Below are 18423 nucleotides of genomic sequence, written 5' to 3'. Positions count from 1 at the left end.
TGCAAAAAGTCACAAGCACACATGCGCACACAGATTGAGAGGTACACACTCAAACACACACGGCAGCTGGTCTAGCTTGCTTCCTTTCTTCACATGTCAAACTCAGCAGAAAACCACAGCTCGTTAGCTTCTCAGCAGTCTGAGCGTGTGTGGGAGTGTGTGCGTGGAGTTGCAGAATAGGACTTTTTGTCACGGCTATTATCTCGTAGAGAAGATATTGTTCCTGTGTGGTTATCTGGGTTTTTATGGAAAGACTGTGAAGACGTCAAAGGGTTTCATAAGGCACACACACAGGGAATAAGATATTTAAAAACCCACACATGCAAATTGACACCCCTGCACTGGTGCCCTGGAAATGCATGGACAGCATGTCGATTGATTGAGCGAAAGCTAAAACCTTTTCAAATGGGAGGTGTGGATTGGTATTGACACTGACGCTTTTATGAATGACAGGTTCTTAGGACAGTAATGTGATCGTGTGTTCCTCCAAAAAGCTTTTCACTGATTCAGATTTTACTTTCTCAGTGAAACTACAAAAGCAGTTATGGTGACCTAAAATCTGCACCATGTGTAGGCTAGTTTGTCTGTTGGAACCACTGTGTTACAAATGGAGATCGTTTGTGACGTTTGTGAACTAAAGTGTAAATTTAGGATTTCTTTCCTAATACTTTGTGGAAATGTTGAAGTCCCAGTCTGATCTATTTTTATCTATTGTAAAAGTGTTCCCAGTGTTTTTTTTTCTTCTTTTTTTTATTATGGTGATGCCATTTTTGGCCAAAATCAAAAAGCCTGTTTCGTTTTCTAGGACAGTTTCTGCAGAGCTGCAAGAGTTTATTACAAATTCAGCTCTGAGTTGTGGGCATTTCTTTTCCCGTCATCCATATGTACAGTGCCTTGCGAAAGTATTCGGCCCCCTTCAATTTTTCCACCTTTTGCCGTATTTCAGTCTGCAAACACAAAGATATAAAACTGTAATTGTTTTTAGAAAAATCAATAAGTAGGACACACTCATGAAGGGGAATGACATTTATTGAATGTTTCAAACTTTTTCGACAAATAAAATACTGAAAAATTGGGCATGTAAAATTATTCAGCTCAGACGGGGAAAATTATGACGGACATGGAACTATTTGTTATTTCAGAATGAAGCAGAGAAGGGAGCTTGTGGCCTGTTGATTGTAGCTCCCTCATCACACCTACAAGTTTTTTTTCAATGGCATTTTTGCATCTGCTCCTTGTTCACAACAATTTGAATTAAGAAATACTCAGAAATGCAATTTTAAGCTTAAATTTCTTTTATATATGTCCTCTATTATTAGTAAAATGCCACAGGCACATGTTAAAAACACCAAAAACACAATTTTCATCTTGGTGGGTCTTTAACTTTTCTCACACTAGGATGTTTTGACATACTTAGTTTGAATGGGCACTAAAAGCAGTCATTTGTAACGTCTTCATTTTGTCTGGCTTTAATAAGGAAATGTGGTGTAGTGAGAAGCAGAATGCATTTGTTAGAGGGGCTCAGAGGATGGGCTGCTTTTCTCATTTATGCTTTATTTTTGTTCTGGTCAGTATCCATTTTAGATTACCATATATCAACCCCTAAGGGATTCACTGGGACTGGTTGCTGTTACCAAGTGGTTTGGTGCTCTCTCAAGAACACATTGTGAAACTAAACTGACATTTTCATTTTTGAAGCTATGTGCACACCGCCCTCGACAACACGTGTTCAAGTGGCCATTTTCATTGTAAAGTCTTTGTAAATGTCCATATGTGCCTGTTTCGGGTTATCATGTTCAAAATTCTCACTTTTATGCACAGCTACACACATTTTTAAGACATCTTTTGGGTTCTATTGTCAAGCCTCAGGGACTCGGTGGCAGTGTTGTATGGATGATGTCCTTTTTGATGATGTCCTAACTGTTTGAAAATTGATCATGGAGGAGAAACTATTAATTGTGGTTTGTTCCCGACTGGAATTACAGTCAGGACCATAAATATTTGGACAGAGACACATTCTTTCTACATTTAGTTTCTGTACTTTACCACAGTGAGTTTTAAATAAAATCACTCAGATGCCATTGAAGTGCAGACTTTCAGCTTTTATTCCATGAGTTGAACAAAAAGATTGCATAAAAATGTGAAAAACGAAAGCATTTTTTAAACACAATCCCTTCATTTCATGGGCTAGTAAGTGACTTCCAATTGACAATTGACTTCCATGCTATTGCATGGGCAGGTGTGGGCAATTCCCTTGTTATGTCATTATGAGTGAAGCAGATAAAAGGCCTGGAGTTGATTAGAGGACTCGTGCTTGCATTTTGAAGATTTTGCTGTGAACAGACAACATGCGGTCAAAGGAGCTCTCCATGCAGGTGAAAGGAGCCATCATTAAGCTGAGAAAACAGAAAAAAAAAACATGCCAGAAATTACTACAGAATTAGGAATTTTTAAATCAACAGTGTGGTACATCCTGAGAAAGAAAGAAGGCACTGGTGAACTCAGCAACGCAAAAAGACCTGGACGTCCACAGAAGAAAACAGTGGTGGATGATCGCAGAATCATTTCTATGGTGAAGAGGAACCTGTTCACTACAGCCATCCAAGTGAACAACACTCTCCAGGAGGTAGGCGTATCAATATCCAAGTCTACCATCCAATATCCAAGTCTACCAAAGAAGACTGCATGAAAGTAGGTACAGAGGGTACACTGCAAGATGCAAGCCATTCTTTGGACAGATGAAACCAAAATCAACCTCTACCAGAATGATGGCAAGAGAAAAGTATGGAGAAGGCGTGGAGAAGCTTATGATCCAAAGTATACTACATCATCAGTAAAACACTGTGGAGGCAGTGTGATGGTCTGGGCGTGCATGGCTGCTAGTGGCACTGGGACACTAGTGTTTATTGATGACGTGACACAGGACAGTAGCTGCCCAATGAATTCTGAGGTGTTCAAAGATATACTGTCTGCGCAGATCCAGGTGAATCCAGCCAAACTGATTGGGCGGCGTTTCATAATACAGATGGACAACGACCCAAAACATACAGCCAAAGCAACTCAGGAGTTTATTAAAGCAAAGAAGTGGAATATTCTTGAATGGCCAAGTCAGTCACCTGATCTTAACCCAACTGAGCATGCATTTCACTTGTTGAAGACTAAACTTCAGACAGAAAGGCCCACAAACAAACAGCAACTGAAAGCTGCTGCAGTAAAGGTCTGGCAGAGCATTCAGAAGGAGAAAACCCAGCATCTGGTGATGTCCATGAGTTCAAGACTTCAGGCTGTCATTGCCAACAAAGGGTTTTCAACCAAATATAAGTAATGACCATTTTGTTTTCAGTTATTTCATTTGTCCAATTACTTACGAACCCATGAAATGAAGGAATTGTGTTTCAAAAATGCTTTCGTTTTTCACATTTTTATGCAATCTTTTTGTTCAACCCATGGAATAAAAGCTGAAAGTCTGCACTCAATGGCATCGGAGTGTTTTTATTTAAAATTCACTGTGGTAATGTACAGAAACTAAATTAGAAAAAATCTGTCTCTGTCCAAATATTTATGGTCCTGACTGCATATGACACAAAGTCTTTCATGCATGGGAATGGAGCTGTGAAAGAAAAAGCCTAGAGATTTGAACCGTTTTGACCTTTCACACAAGTTTGTGATGCCAGCACCAACACCTCCTTCACCAGTCTGAGTCTAATTTAGTCCAAAACTGTCTTTCTTTTTTATTTATTTTTCCATTTCCCCCCAAAAAATAAGATCGGTCTTGTGAAAGTGATGCTTACAATAAGAAAGTTACTGGATAAAGTCTTCTCTGCTTTTTAGGAGTCAAATCTTCTTGTTATAAACAAACTGAGACTTTATGTTACGTGGGTCAAATGTTTCATGGTTACATGTCTTAACGCAAATTTAGCTCTACTCAATACCAACTTTAGAAACTGCACATGATGCTACTGAGTCTTTTCTATTTGTACTACAGCTTTAAAGTGTGAAGAACAAATGTTTAACTTTTATATAATATTTTGTGAGGAGTTTGAATCAATTTTCTTAAAGGCATTCCCAAAGGTCCAGAATCCTCTGAACTGTCAATTTTTCATAGTAGATTTCAAACTTTATGTTAAAACATTGAGGATCCCATACACTAGAAGAATGTTTGATATTTTAACTGATTTCTTTTGAACCAGGTCTTCAGATACATGGAAGTAGTGCGTGTTAGTAGAGCAGATAAAATATGTATGCATTTTCACACAAATCTTTTTTTTTTAATTGTTTGGTTGTATTACAAGGCTCACACATCTTGGATTTTTTTTTAATCTTGTTTTGTTTTTTACCATCATTTATTTTCCTATTTGACCTCAGTCAGTCTAAGTGTGTTTGTGCATGCTCAAGTGTTATTAAATAAGATCACAATTTAAAGGTAGTGTTGGGATTTTCTCTGAAGCCATCAATCTATTTCTGCCAAATGCTTTGTATTGATGTCATTAAGTGATATTGATAATATATCAGTTAACCTGTGTGTTCACATGCTGTGTCCATTGAGCCTGTGGTTAATGATCTGCACTTTTTGTTACTTTATTTCTTTTAACATTTTGGACTTCTCGTGTCCATATTATATATGCTGGTCTCTGTTTTTCTCCATTTCTTTTTCTGTAAAGCAAGGACCACCAAACAAATTAAGTCATACTTACTTAAAGAAAAAAAACTGAAAGACTTAACAATGCCAACCAAAAAAGCAAGAGTTTTTAAAAAAGTAACTATAACAATAAAAAAAAAAGTCCCAAGCAACATTGAAAATGGAAATAGCTGAAAGGAGTTGCAAAGTTGTAAAATTGTTTTCCAAATTTCACAGTCTGAACTGCACCAATGACATAGAGTACATTTGAGCTCAATGTAATAGTAGCCTCTGGATTACCAGAGGAAAAAGACTCTAAATTGAATCTTAAAATCGGGAATTTCTGATAACTTCTGAGTCAATTTTTATCTTAATTACCATTATGTAAGTCTCTAGTGAGCATTGCTGAGTTTCCTGAGAGGCAATTTTATTTAAAAAAAAAGAAAAACAGTGATATTAAGTGGTATTAAGTCCTCATACTGGCCCGTTATTGGAAATGTTAAAATCCATCTCCATCAGACTGTTGTCATGGGTGTTGCTCAGGCCCATTAGTCTGCGTTTCATATGTTTTGAGTCTGGAGAGAATCTCTGTCTGGTATTTATTCATAAAATAAAAGTCATATAATTTTTGTTATGTTGACTCTCATGAACAGGGAGCAGTAGGAAGATTTTAGAAAAGAGAATTATTTTTTTTAAATACTGACGGACAGAAAAGGTTGAGTTGAGGCTTGTTTGTGGCAGATCAAGTTCCACGCAAAGACAATAAAGCTTTTATTCTTTGAAATGCTCAATGGACCTAATGAACGTGAACATTTTTTTAATAATACCTAACTGCAGATAAGATCTGAAATTGGCAAAATTTAGTTTCTGATTAGGCATTGACTATGACTACTAGACTATGCTGGATCAGAGGAAAATCTCCTACCTTTAAATGTGCATCTCTACTAACTGCTGACTCCACAGTGCATGCATATTTCTTGCGTTTTGGGGGTAACTCTGTGCTTGGTAATTGGGGTTGTTGTCTTAGCCCCTCCTCCTCATTCTAACCCCTCCCACCCTGCTATAGGGCCCAGAACCCCCCAATTCCTGATGGCACTAATGGGTCGGTCTGGGCTGGGCAAACACAAGAGCTCCCCTCTGCGGTCTGGTCGAGTTGTACAGTCCAGTTCTAAAGGTGGGGACTGGCCTCAGGTAGGGTTGGCTGTCAGTCATTGCCATGAAGCCCACCTCTACCTGCCTTGTCACCCCCATGTGCCAGTGATTTTTAGTGTGTGGGTAACCCCTGTGTGAGCCATTGCATGGCCTGAAGCTCCTCAAACTCAAGTCACCAGGAGTTCTCATGCAGCTGAGTCCGCTGCTCCATATTGCTCCATTTACTCCATCTGACTTTGGTGGTTTCCACTCAGCTCCCACATGGATGTCAGTGCTCTATTGTCATTATAGCCTGAGTAAACATGTTTGCTCATGTGTCAAACTAAGTTTTAGAACTTTGTCTTTAATTTTTGTTGTCCTGTCCTCCTCATTAATTAAATTGCTTGCTCTGCCCTCATCCCCTCATTCTGACATCTTTCATTCTCTATTTTTTTCCCTCCCTTTAGACATTAATGCTCAGGCCCGTAAGCTCCAGAGGAACAGGGCAAAGGGGACACTGACCCTTCCTCGCTCCAGCAACTCCCTGTTTTGCCGCAGCCTTAGTGAAACCAGCCTGAACCAGGTGAAGCCCAGTTGTTGTTTGTTTGTTTTTACTTTTTCTGTATTATTCAAACCTCCAGTGATTATTTGGCTTGATGTGTGTGCCTGCGTCTGCAGGTTGGAGTCGGTGAGGAACCCAAGCGTTTTTACTCCACCCTACCCGGGCCAATCAGGGGCCGAGAACGAGAAGGAGCATCCAGCAGCCGCACGAAGGAGGAGGGAGGAGGGGTGAGGCACTCTCTGTATCAGTCCCCTCACCTGTTGCTACTGCAGGGGTACAATCGACAAGTGAGTACACACCTGGGGTGCACATTGGGGTGCTGCGTCAGAAGTGCTGTTTTTGTGAGGTTCATTGTCTTTTGTGCTGCAGGACTGCTTGGTGTACCTGTTGAACAGAGAGCAGCACACAGTCGGCCATGAGACGCCGTCTGCTCGCCCCAACATCTGTCTCTTCTCCCCTGACATCCTGCCTCTGCACTGCCGCCTGCGCCGAGTCCCCATTCCCCGGCGCTATGCCAACCACATGAACAAGGGGGAGGAGCAGTCGGAGAGTCAGCGGTTCTGCGTGGCTGTGGAGCCAGTGCTCAACGCTACGGTTCTGGTGAACTTCTCCCGTTGTGAGCGCTCCACCACGCTGCGTCACGGCGACCTTCTCTCCTTTGGAGCACATTACATCTTTCTTTATAAGGACCCTACAGGTGCCAAGCCCCTGCCTGCACAAACCTTGGCTCGCCTACGCTCGCTGGGGCAGCTTTACGACACAGAGGCAGACGAAGGAGAGGGCGGGGCTGCCGTTTGTAAAATGTGCGGCTCTGCACTGAAGGACAAAGCTGCACAGGTGTCAAGTATGCCAGCAGGAAGACGGAGTTTCAAACCCCACCTGCTAAAATCTCGTAATGTGGGGACAACAGCAGGAGGGCCCCCTACTTTGTCCGGAGGTGACGGAGGAAGAGGAGGTGGAGGGTGTCAAAAAAGGAGGCTGCAGCTTGAGTTTGACCAGGCACATGAAGACCAGCTGTTGAACAGAATCGTGTCTCTCATTGAACCAGGAGGTCTGTGCGCACATCACACTGTAGCAACACTGATTAGATGACTTTTCTTTTGGGGGTCTTCTCTTTTAAAGCCTTTGTCAAACCCATATTTAACACACTTTTCAATTTCTATTTTCATTTCTTAATTATCTGGTTTCCACTTACTTCAGTACATTGTCTAAACCACGCTTGGAAAAATAAAGACAAAAGATTATTTTCAATAAATCAATTCTTTCTTTCTTTCAAGTTTTAACTTTTCTTTTCAATTCAATCCAAGTTAAACAGCTGTAAGCATTCAATTAAAAAGGATAGGAATAGAAAAATATATATACCGGTACATCAATAAAAATATTATTAAATTCTTTTTTCTTTTTCTTAAGACCAGATGGTCTAATTGGTTGGTCTTGTCAAGTTTATTTATTAATTCAGTGTATATTTATTCTGGCACCTACATATGGTTAGCAAACGCTTTTCAATAAAAGATATTTGTTTGATTTGGGACAGCAGGACAGTGTTCACAAAAGCCAGTTTTTGAATAAATGACAATGTCTATAAAATATTTAATTAAAAGTAAAATTTAGGGAATTTAAAAAACTCTGTGCTATTTCTTGTTTATGGAGTGTGGACAACGTACTGGACCAAAACCCACACTAACAGAAACCCAAAAAGTTCACCCAGAAACATCTCAGATCTGAAATGAGACTTCACCATACAGCCCAGTCTGTTTCCAAACCATGCTACTTAAAGATTGAAAGGGGTCTTGGGGACTTCCAAAATCTCCCAAATCATAAATGAAAAAAATCCAAAAACAACACTTAGGAGCTTAATTACTATTGAAATGAGTGACTTTAATAACAAACAATGATTCGTGTCCGTGAAACTAGGAAGATGGTACTGGCGGGGGTGAATTGGCATTTCTAATTGCAATTATAAAAAAAATCTGTGGGGCAAATTGATTTGTCAAAAGTGATTACAGGGGCGTGGAGTGTGTTTGAGAATTGGGATCAAGCAGTTAGCATAGCAGATTTAATTAGCATCTGGATCTTTCAGTCTTCAATCAGAATGAAAAGTATTCACTGGGGGTTTCAGATATAAATGCTTTGGCTGCCAGTTCCATCTGCTGGACTTTGGTTTGGTAAGGACGACGACCTGCTGATGTGCGTCAGATTACTTGTTAGTCACAAAATAATATAATTTCTATGTGAAATATGAAAAGAGTGGTTTGTTGTTCTCCTGGTCTTTATTTTGAGTTTTTGAGGCAGTTCTTTCTTTTCTCTTTTTTTTTTGGATCCAATGTAACAAGTAACTCTTAGAAACAAAAGGCTCTTTACCTCCACCTAAGACCTTTACATGTATCCATTTGTGCTCTACAGAGATAAAATGTGTTTAACGGCTTGAAATATTCTCAAAATATAAATTTAAAGATCAAAATGTTTTTCCTGAAACTAAGTTAACTAAATTTCAAAATTTTTTACAGAGAAGAGCAAATAGGAAAAAAAAAGATAATTTTCTTTTATATTTTGTTTTAATTGCAGAATATTACATCTATGCTATTAGAACAGCTGTTAACCTTGATTAAAATTAGAAAATATCTTATTTTGGCAAATAAATGATAACAGATATTTTTTTTTTTTGTAACAAATGATGTGTTTAGCTTGAGCTACCGTGCAGGCCTCAACAGGATGTCCTTCAAAGCGGGGAGCTTCACTTGGGCATTTCCCTGAGTAATGCTGAGTGTGTTTTATACTGCTTTTCTGTTTACACTGTCTGCTGGAACCAAGGGCACTTTTTATCAAGAAGCTGGCAGCTCTTCTGCGCATTTGCAGATGTTGCAAAAACTCAAATGGATTCAGAAGTGCTGTTAAGATGCACATATGTGTGTCTACAGAAAGCTACTGAGATCTGCACACTCTGTGTTTTTCCAACTTTGCTTTCAACCCATTTGATTATTCATGTTAACTTAATTAGAGTGGGAAAGTGAAGATTTATTGATGGCCCATTGTGAAATCAGAATGTTTCTTTTCATTAACCAATCCTTCAAAACTGTGTCTTTTGCTCAGGAGACGACCACAAGCTGACGCCAGCATACCTGCTGTGTATGTGCATACAACACTCTGCCTCAGCCTTTCCTCCAGGGAGTTTTGGAAAACTGCTGCTCAAAATCGTCCGTCGGATCCAAAGCATTGCATGGGTTAGTGTCAAGTAGGCATGCATGTGTGTGACGCGCTGGTCTGTGCTCAGCATGAGCTCACGAGGAGAAAAGCTTGTCAGCCGTGTCAGATCAGATGAATACTTCAACAGGGCCTCATGTTACGCGTTTAATACTGAGAAACACTTCATCACACCCTCGCACACACACACACCTGCTTTTCACCCTGAGTTTGTATTGCTGAACTTTACTACCAGGTATTCACCATTTAAGCCTGATTGAAGCCCGATATGTTTTTTTTTTTTTTTTATTCTTTCTTTTCTTTACTGCTTTCAGCAGTAAACTTGCCAAAAAAACTGTTACAGTTAAATTTGGACCAGCTTGAACTGTTGATGTACAGCGGTCATGTAATGTTTTCTTTTACATTTATTATTTTCTTCTAGTTTTAACAATTTTAACACTTATCTTCTGTTTTTTATGGGTGGTGCACTTTTTATCTAGCGACAAATTAATTATAATTTCCTTTTTAGTGAGCCAATGAAGTACTTTATTTAGTAAATTTTATCATAGCAAATTATTGTTTTAATATTGCAATGACCAAAGAGTACTTTTTGAAATTTCCTTGTACCAGTGGCAATGACACATTAAGAACTATCTATCCATCTAATACAGGAATACTTGCAAAGTATCTTTATTTTCTCCAAAAACAAAAGCATTCTTGGAAGCTTCTAGCAGCAGAAGCTCCCCTGTTGTCATGATGTGATTGTAGATGGATGCAGAGAATGCTAAGGAAAGATTACAGGTTTGAAATCCTTCTGTCAAAGACATCTGTTCAATTTGAGCTCAATAGCACTTTTCATCCAAAATCCATTGATTTGTTGCCTCATGAGTTCAACAGTAGAATATTTTTGATAAATATGCTTAAAATAAGTTAAATCATTTTAAAATAATTAAAATGATGTACATTTTTTTGGGGGGGAGCCAGTTTAGCTCGCGCTGGTTTGCGGCGCCTTCTGTCCGTGAAACCAGGGTTCGAATCCGGGCTGCTCCCCATTCCCTTCTCTGCTTCTGTGCCGGTCCCAAGCCCAGATAAATTGAGAGGGTTGCGCCAGGAAGGGCATCCAGCTTAAAACATTGCCAAGTTAACCATGCGACTCATCCTCGAAAGAGAGGTTCTTCGCTGTGGCGACCCCTGATGGGGAAAAGACGAAAGAGAAAGAAAAAATGATGTACATTTTTTTCATCTTGGTTTCAAATCTTCACAAAGAGAGACAGGTGGTAAACCTACAGCAAACATGTAAGATAGATTGTATATTTGTGGCTAATTATTTTGGCTTGTGGAAGCGTTACTGCTATGGCCAGCTTCGCATTAATACCAAGAGTTTGCCAGGGTTTTGTAAATGATACTGCTGGTTCAGCAACGGCGTCATGAAGTAAGGATTCTCCTACGCGTATCCTAAAAATTTAATGGGATTTAATTGCTCCTGTGTGTGTGTGTGTGTGTGTGTGTGTGTGCCCTGCAGGAAAAGACAAAGGAGCTGGCTCAAAAGCAAGCTCAGCAGTGAGTTTCACTTTCTTATATTTGAGAGGATTGAAGTGCACCATCAGTGACTTCTTCTCAGTTTGGTATTTCTTGTGTGATCTTTCCCCTCTGTATGTATGTGTATGTGCGTGCGCGCAGTCAGGATCCAGCCACCCTGTCTCTACTCAGCATCTCAGACCTGATCCCGGATCTGCAGACCATCTTCTTCTGGATGTCCAACTCCATTGAGATCCTCTACTTTATTCAGCAAAGAGCCCCAGCCTACACTCACAACATAGAGACACTTCAAGGTGTGGACATACACACTAGAAAGGGGTTATAATTGTTAATGCAACTCAGCTGTAGAGTCATTACTCACACTGACAAATCACAGGAAGTGACACAACTGCAGGCTTTGCTTTCTCCCCCGTTGGACACCCTATGACCATGCATGTACTTCTGTCTTTTCTTTTTAGGGTCAAAAGAGTCCTTGCTATCAGCAACCATATCAGCTAATGAGGAAGCTATGACTATCCTGGAAGAAGTTATTATGTACACTTTCCAGCAGTGTGTCTATTATATCACTAAGGTATTCCATGTCAGCAGCAGCTGATGCATTTTCAAATTAAAACTGTTTTTTTGCACATTAGGTGTTTGCAAAGATATGTTTTTTGTGTATGTTCTACATTTGTCTTTTTGCGTGTGTTCATGTGTGCAGGCTCTCTATGTAGTACTACCAGGTTTGTTAGATTGTAATCCGTTCCCCTTGGACAGCTCTGATCCCTGCTGGAAAGGAGGTGTCGGGTTTCCTGAACCTGTACGCAGGATCCTGCAGGTAAGCCTGTGCATTTCTACACTGCTGCTCATTTCTTGTTGATGAAGCACAGGGCTGTTTAGTTAGTGCTGTGATACACAATTACCAATAATTTTTTCCATTTACTATAAGATATGTGGGTAAGTTCTTAGTATTTTTTTTAATTATGTTAACTGACAGAAGGGCATCTGAATGCATAAATATGAAGTGGGAGTGTGTGTGTGTGCGTGTGTGTGTGTGTGTATATATATATATAGATAGATAGATAGATAGATAGATAGATAGATAGATAGATAGATAGATAGATAGATAGATAGATAGATAGATAGATAGATAGATAGATAGATAGATAGATAGATAGATAGATAGATAGATAGATAGATAGATATTATGTGAGAGTGCTCACAAATGTGCAGTAAGCATAGAACTTTCTGGATCATTTTTGGGAGTAAAAGCAAGGAAAGAAATTATTTAAAAAAAAGAACAAAAGACAAATATATTGATATGCAAGTTTTTATTAAATTTTATTAACTTAACCTAAGACTGTATGACTCGGTGCAAAGGGTATTTGTTGAGGTACAGATATAATGGGGCTCGTCAGTCTTCTACTGACATAATACAGTTTTGGGGCAAAATACGTTTTTTTATTTTTTATTTCTTGTGCTGGACCTGTATATTTCCTTTGCAGGGCTCTTTGTTCTGAACAAATATTTAGATGATGCAGTTTTAGAACATCAAATTTAAAACAGAATTTAAAAAATAATTAAATGTCTTCTTATTTTGATGAATATCAGTTTTATTACATAAATATGCCCTTTGCTCCTGCTTTCATTTTTATGCATGTTTAATTGTGGGACAAATTTGAGGAAAATAAAAACAAAAGTCAAGTTTTTACATTTACTCCTTATTTAAGGGCATTTGTCATCCTGCAAGTTGCCCCACTCAAAAAGACGAGAGGTCTGAAATGTTCTTCATTGATTAACTTTGCGAGAGACAGTGTAAAAAAAATAATTATTTCCTGGATTCTTTTTTGTATTCTGTCTCTATGATTTTTTTTTTATTTTCTGAATCGATACGTATAATACTTTTGTCATAATATCTAGATCTCACTATGAAAATCTAAGCAAAAAAATCCATCCATTAAGTCCAAAAGTTAGTCTATGTATGCGATTGTAAAAAACTAGCAATTGAAGTAAGATCTAGATATCTTTTTACATCAGTATTTCAGGGATTATTTAATTTTTTGATGACCCAATTTTGAATGAGGCAACTGTTATTTTTTAATCACAAGCACTCTTTAAGTCATCGAATCACAGGAAGCTAGGAGTTCACTCGGATCTTTCTAAGATGATGTCTGGTGGTGCCGCTGCAGATGTTTGAGTGAGCAGAAAACAAACAAAAGTGCCAGAACTGGGACATGTTGGAGCAGTGTGTCTTTATCCACAGGTGTTGCAGAGTGCACAGGAGCTTCTGCAAGGCTACCAGGTTCACCCGGAGATCCAGGCTCAGATGTTTGCATACCTGTTCTTCTTCTCCAACGTCTCCCTGTTTAACCAGCTGATGGACAAAGGTAGGACAAACACACACTAAGACCCCCCCCCCCCTTCTCTCTTTCCCATTAGACCTCCCTAAAGATTTTTGTTCATGTCAGATAGACAGTGAGCGAGTGTGTGTGCCCTTTTGTCCTTGTCAGCATTTTGACAGAGACTAACCCAGATTTGTCCTCAATGCCCTTCTCCCATCTCCATTCTGCTTCTTCCCCCACTCTTCCTCCTCCACTTTCTTACCTCCCTTCTTTCCATCCAGTCATCAAGTAATGGGTCAAAGGAGAGCTGTAAATGGATGGAGTGAAAAAGAGCAGACTGAAGGGAGAAAGGCTGGAAGGCAGCTCCGTTCTTGTGATTATCCTGTTAGGCTCACATTATTTTGTCTATAGATAAAGAATGGGAATTCACCGCCGGAAGCATTTATAGGCTTTACCTCATAGATCCTTCATTACATACACGGACACTCACTATCATTCCATATGTCTTCATTAGCTGTTGGAGACAAGAAAGATCACATGCCTGAACATCCAGGAGGAGAAATACCCCTATAGTCACGCAGGAACTCCATTGTCCTTCATCTCAGAGCCCCCCTCTCCACACACACACACTTTGTCTGTCTGGCTTCCTACCTCCCTCCTTCACTCCCCTTTTTGTTGCTCATTGATATTTCTCCTCTGATGGTGTCCATGGAAACAGGGAAGTGAGTTTCTGGCAGGTATCGCTGACGTTTGCATCACAAGGAACATGCACACCCACTCACATTCACAAACTGTGCTCACCCAGTGTGTGTCAATGCAGCTGCAGAAAGACAAAAACCAGGACCCAGATAAGAGCTAGAATGTTTGGACACAGATGTGTTGCTCACTGGAAAAAGATGTAAAGGAATGTGGGGTTTGTACTTTTTGAGTTTGCACAGAAGCTTTTCTCTGTTTAAATGCCAACAGCTGCCATGAAGCATTATCACACGTTTGTGAAGAGGTTAAGTGATGTCTCGTCTGTTTGAGAACCTCAAACATAGATTACTGTATGCCTAGACATAAGCCTATTAAAGAGAGGAGGGTCTGGCTGTGTATATGTGTGTACTTCCAGAACATATGGCAGAATATGTGAAGCATTTAATGTGTGTGTGTGTGTGTGTGTGTGTGTGTGTGAACGAGATGTATGTGATCACACTGTAAAACATGTTTTAATGTAAAACACAACAAAGTTTGGGCCTTTTGAAGCTGCATGAGTGTTCACCATCCTTCTCTGAGTTATCAATAGCTGATAGAAAGAGACAAAACAAAATAAAAGTGCAGCTATCAGTGGAGAATCAATAATTCTCTAAACAAACCAGTGTGGTTGTATATTGTAAAGGTGTTTGCTCAGCCTGTCCGTTTATTGAAAAAAAACTTGTTTGTATTTAAGAATTTGGCTTAGATATAAGTTTTGAGGCAAAAGATTGTAAATAAAACTTACTGTAAACATAAAGGTAGCAATCAAATTAGTTCAAACCTGATAAACATGCTTAAAATACCCACCCTGATGAAAATTGCGTTATTAACATCATGATGGAGAACATCTATAAAGAAAATTAAGATTAAAACTGCATTTCTTGGTATTTCTTTATTGTGGTGAATCAGGAGCAGACGTAAAAATTTTGTTTGAAAAAGTCTATAGTTGTGACATAGAAGCTACAACCGGTGGGTCACAAGCTCCCATCCATTCTGATGCATCCACTTGCAAACAAATAGATCCATGAACGTCTTTGTTTTCCTCGTGTGAGCTGGCATCTGGATCAAAACTGTACGGCTGAGTGGCTCCTCTATTGCTCGCCATTTTTGTTGCACCAGTAATGTTTAGGTTGGAGTAGTGAGAGGCTGCAAGCTAACAGGAGAGACTGTAAACAAAGGGATGATGGGAAATGGAGACAGCCTTACTCTGCACCAATGGTCTCGCCCACCACTCAGAGGTGAATTTCTAATAAAACTTAGGTTCCCTGCAGAAACTGTCCTACAGTTTTGTTCATATTTGGCCAAAACAACAGCCTAATCACATTTACAAGACCACTGGGAACACTTTTATAATAGATAAAAGCTGCCACACAAATTATATATTTAAGGCTAATTTCATAAAAATGGATGAAAAAGATGGAAGTTAATCGTTGGAAAACGTTGCTCCTTTTGAAGGAAAAAGCTGCATATTTTTGTCATTTGTTCATAAAAAGTATCCTTGTAACTTCTCTAACCTTTTGCTTCTGTAAAATCTAAAGCTATGTTATGGTGTTTTTAAATAACAAGAGTTTAGCACGTTAGTGCAGTGAATTAATGGGCCACTGTCAGACTTGAAGCTCTGGAATTAAATTGTTCAATTCTTAGGCATCAGGACTGTGGCAACAACCAGAGGGAGAGAAGGGTATTACTCATTTTTTTGGGATCCCAATGCATTTGGAGTGGAAATGTACAAATGGTTGCCAAGGCAACTAGAGCAGGGACTATCCACTACAACCAAATGTTCTCTATAAACAAATGGGTGACAAGCAAGGTGGATTTATGTTGTGCTTTAAATGTGTTTTGTTCACTTTCTTCCTGGGTCAGAGAGCATTAGATTCTCTGCAAGATATTCTTGTCCTGTAGAAGATGAAACTGATAAGTGTTTGATAAAAACATGAATGATGTGAGGACGAGTCCTCTCTTTGTCAAGTATGTTATTGGAGGAAAAGCATTAGATGCAATATGAGTCAGTGAGTTGATAAAACTGCAAACTGACAAACTATAGGATGCCAAAGTAACAATAAATAAAAGTATTTTATTTACAGTTTGCATTTGTTTTTCATAAATAAAAATGGCTTCTAGTTCGTGTGCTAAAGAGAAAGGGAGTATTTACACATGCGGGGAAGCAAGTGTTAGCTGGTTCACTGTGCAGTAAAAAGCTGCAGCAGCAGTGCATTTGTATTCTTCAGGCAATTTTTGTGTGTTGCCTCGGTTTCACTGAGTTCAATCACAGCTTAATTTAAAATGAATGTACGGTATTTATTGTCTGAAAACAACACACACACGTAGTCAAAGATAGGTTAGAATTTTATTCTCCCTTTCTTTGAGTTACGCACACACATTTGAATTGCAATCTGCTGCAGTGGGTCTCATGTGTGTTTGTGTGTGTGGGGGTCCAGGTCCATCTCGAGGGTGGTTCCAGCATTCAAAGGCACTGCAAATTCAAGCTTGTTTGCGAATGGTCATGGAATGGGCAAGTAGGTCTGGTCTGGGACATTTGGCCGAGAAGTTCTTTGCCAAACTGAACAGCGCTGTGTCCGTGGTCGCCATGCCCCCCCAGCAGCTGACACAGGTGAAACGCACATTTATTAAGTTGTCTCATTCAAAATTTGTTGTCCAATATTTTAATTATCTGAGAGCATTTTGGGATTTTGTGCACCTCATGCCGTGACGTTGTAGAATTCTGATGAGCAGGCGAAGGACAACCTGCTGCAGCCTCAGTTTAGGACGCCCTGAAAATCATCTCATCTCCTGTGAATCCTCAATCTACCTCTCTTGTATTTTCTGCAGATGAGCTGGCGGGCACTGACGAGTGAACACCCAACTCTAAAACCAGTCCAGCTTCACCGGATCCTCATTCAGCACCAGCTCACAGCAGAGGTGGGCCCTGTCCAAATATGGCAACCCAGCAGTGAGGATGAGCCGTACATTTACAGAACAGGTGTGTAGGTCAGGTAGAAGTCCAGCCAACACTGCAGTCTAGTGGCGGACAGGTTCATCTATATTAGGGGTGGGGACAAAGAGTTGCGTTCCTGCTTGTTTTCAGCATACTCGGCTATATGTACTGGAAACACCTGATTAGGGGATCTGGAAACCAAGCAATATGCCAGGAAACAAATGCCACAAAATCATGTTTTTGGGGTTTTTAACCTGTTTTTGTGGTCATTTTTCTGACGGTGGAGGCCATATATTAGGAAAACTAAGACTTAAAATTACATTTTTAGTTTTCTTCACTTAAAGCATTGTGAATCGGGAGCAAATAACAAAAGGGCATTTGAAAAAGCTTGTAGGTGTGATTTAGAACTTCAATCGGTGGGTCACAAGCTTCCTGCTGCGCTCCATTCCGATGCATCCACTTGCAGACAAATAGATCTGTCTTTGTTTTCCTCGTCTGAGCTGGCATCTGGCTCAAAACTGTACGGCTGGATAGTGTCAATCCTGCTCGCCATTTTTGTTACACCGTTAATGTTAGCTTGGGGTTGTGAGGGGCTGTAAGATAGCGGGGGGAGATTACAAACGAATCATGGGAAGTAAAAGTGGGCTTACTCCACACCAAGAATCCCACTCACAATTCAGAGGTTTATAAATAAAAGACTTCTGGTAAGGCTTTTAAAATAAATCAAAAGATGATTGAAATGAAACTTTAAGGCTTGGAGTATCCCACCTATGATTTATATGTGCACACATCTACAACAGAATGGCCAAATAGTGGCACATTGTAAACATATATGATGATTTTGAAACAGGGTTTTTATTTTACCTACAACAGTATGTTAAGGTGAAGGTCAGTGTGTGCGTTTAACATTGTTGTTTGTGCTTAGTTGACCTTCTGGAAAGCTTTGAGAATCATCCTCCCATCGTGCTGCCCAGCTCTGGGTTCAGGGTGGACCTGGAGAGCGAGTCCGTCGAGGACAGCATCTACAGACAACTGCTTTACGTCCGCCACTACCTGTGGGGGCTCCGCACCAAGCCACAAACACACAGCGGCGTTCCCGGAGCGCACACGCAATCCAACGGAACCAACACCGCCGACTGGCCGGAGGTTCAGGTCAGACTCGCACACGCGTCCACTCAAATATACACTCCTACGATAATCCAGGCCATGTGCCTCAGCAGCTGGGGTTGTGGAGGAGCTCTTCCTAATCCTATAGCTGAAAGACAAAACCTCCCACACCAGTCAACACGAGTGCACATACACTTAAACCTAGACATGGTTAAATCATGGTTAATCTTATTAGTCTTTAGGCTGTCTAATTAGTGGGAACGGCTGACCAGATTATAATCCTCGGTGTTACAGC

At 39.9% G+C, this 18423-nt stretch overlaps 1 protein-coding gene across 3 annotated transcripts in view; it reads left to right on the top strand.

Annotated features, from left to right (window-relative positions):
• radil (Rap associating with DIL domain) overlaps window positions 1–18423 on the top strand; it is a 28231-nt gene that overhangs the window by 5375 nt on the left and 4433 nt on the right. For 2 of the 3 annotated variants that reach the window (XM_023958381.1, XM_023958385.1), the window contains exons 5-17: window positions 5685–5792; window positions 6217–6332; window positions 6428–6598; window positions 6681–7362; window positions 9402–9532; window positions 11014–11051; window positions 11172–11323; window positions 11489–11601; window positions 11731–11847; window positions 13273–13396; window positions 16525–16697; window positions 16916–17066; window positions 17947–18173. In XM_023958381.1, the coding sequence (XP_023814149.1) occupies window positions 5685–5792; window positions 6217–6332; window positions 6428–6598; window positions 6681–7362; window positions 9402–9532; window positions 11014–11051; window positions 11172–11323; window positions 11489–11601; window positions 11731–11847; window positions 13273–13396; window positions 16525–16697; window positions 16916–17066; window positions 17947–18173 (2303 nt within the window). The remainder of the gene's footprint in view (window positions 1–5684; window positions 5793–6216; window positions 6333–6427; window positions 6599–6680; window positions 7363–9401; window positions 9533–11013; window positions 11052–11171; window positions 11324–11488; window positions 11602–11730; window positions 11848–13272; window positions 13397–16524; window positions 16698–16915; window positions 17067–17946; window positions 18174–18423) is intronic. The other variant, XM_023958389.1, reaches the window with a different exon arrangement.

Source organism: Oryzias latipes, chromosome 1, assembly GCF_002234675.1.
Source record: "Oryzias latipes chromosome 1, ASM223467v1".
Taxonomy (NCBI): Eukaryota; Metazoa; Chordata; class Actinopteri; order Beloniformes; family Adrianichthyidae; genus Oryzias; species Oryzias latipes.
This window is presented reverse-complemented; position numbering and strand designations above follow the sequence as displayed.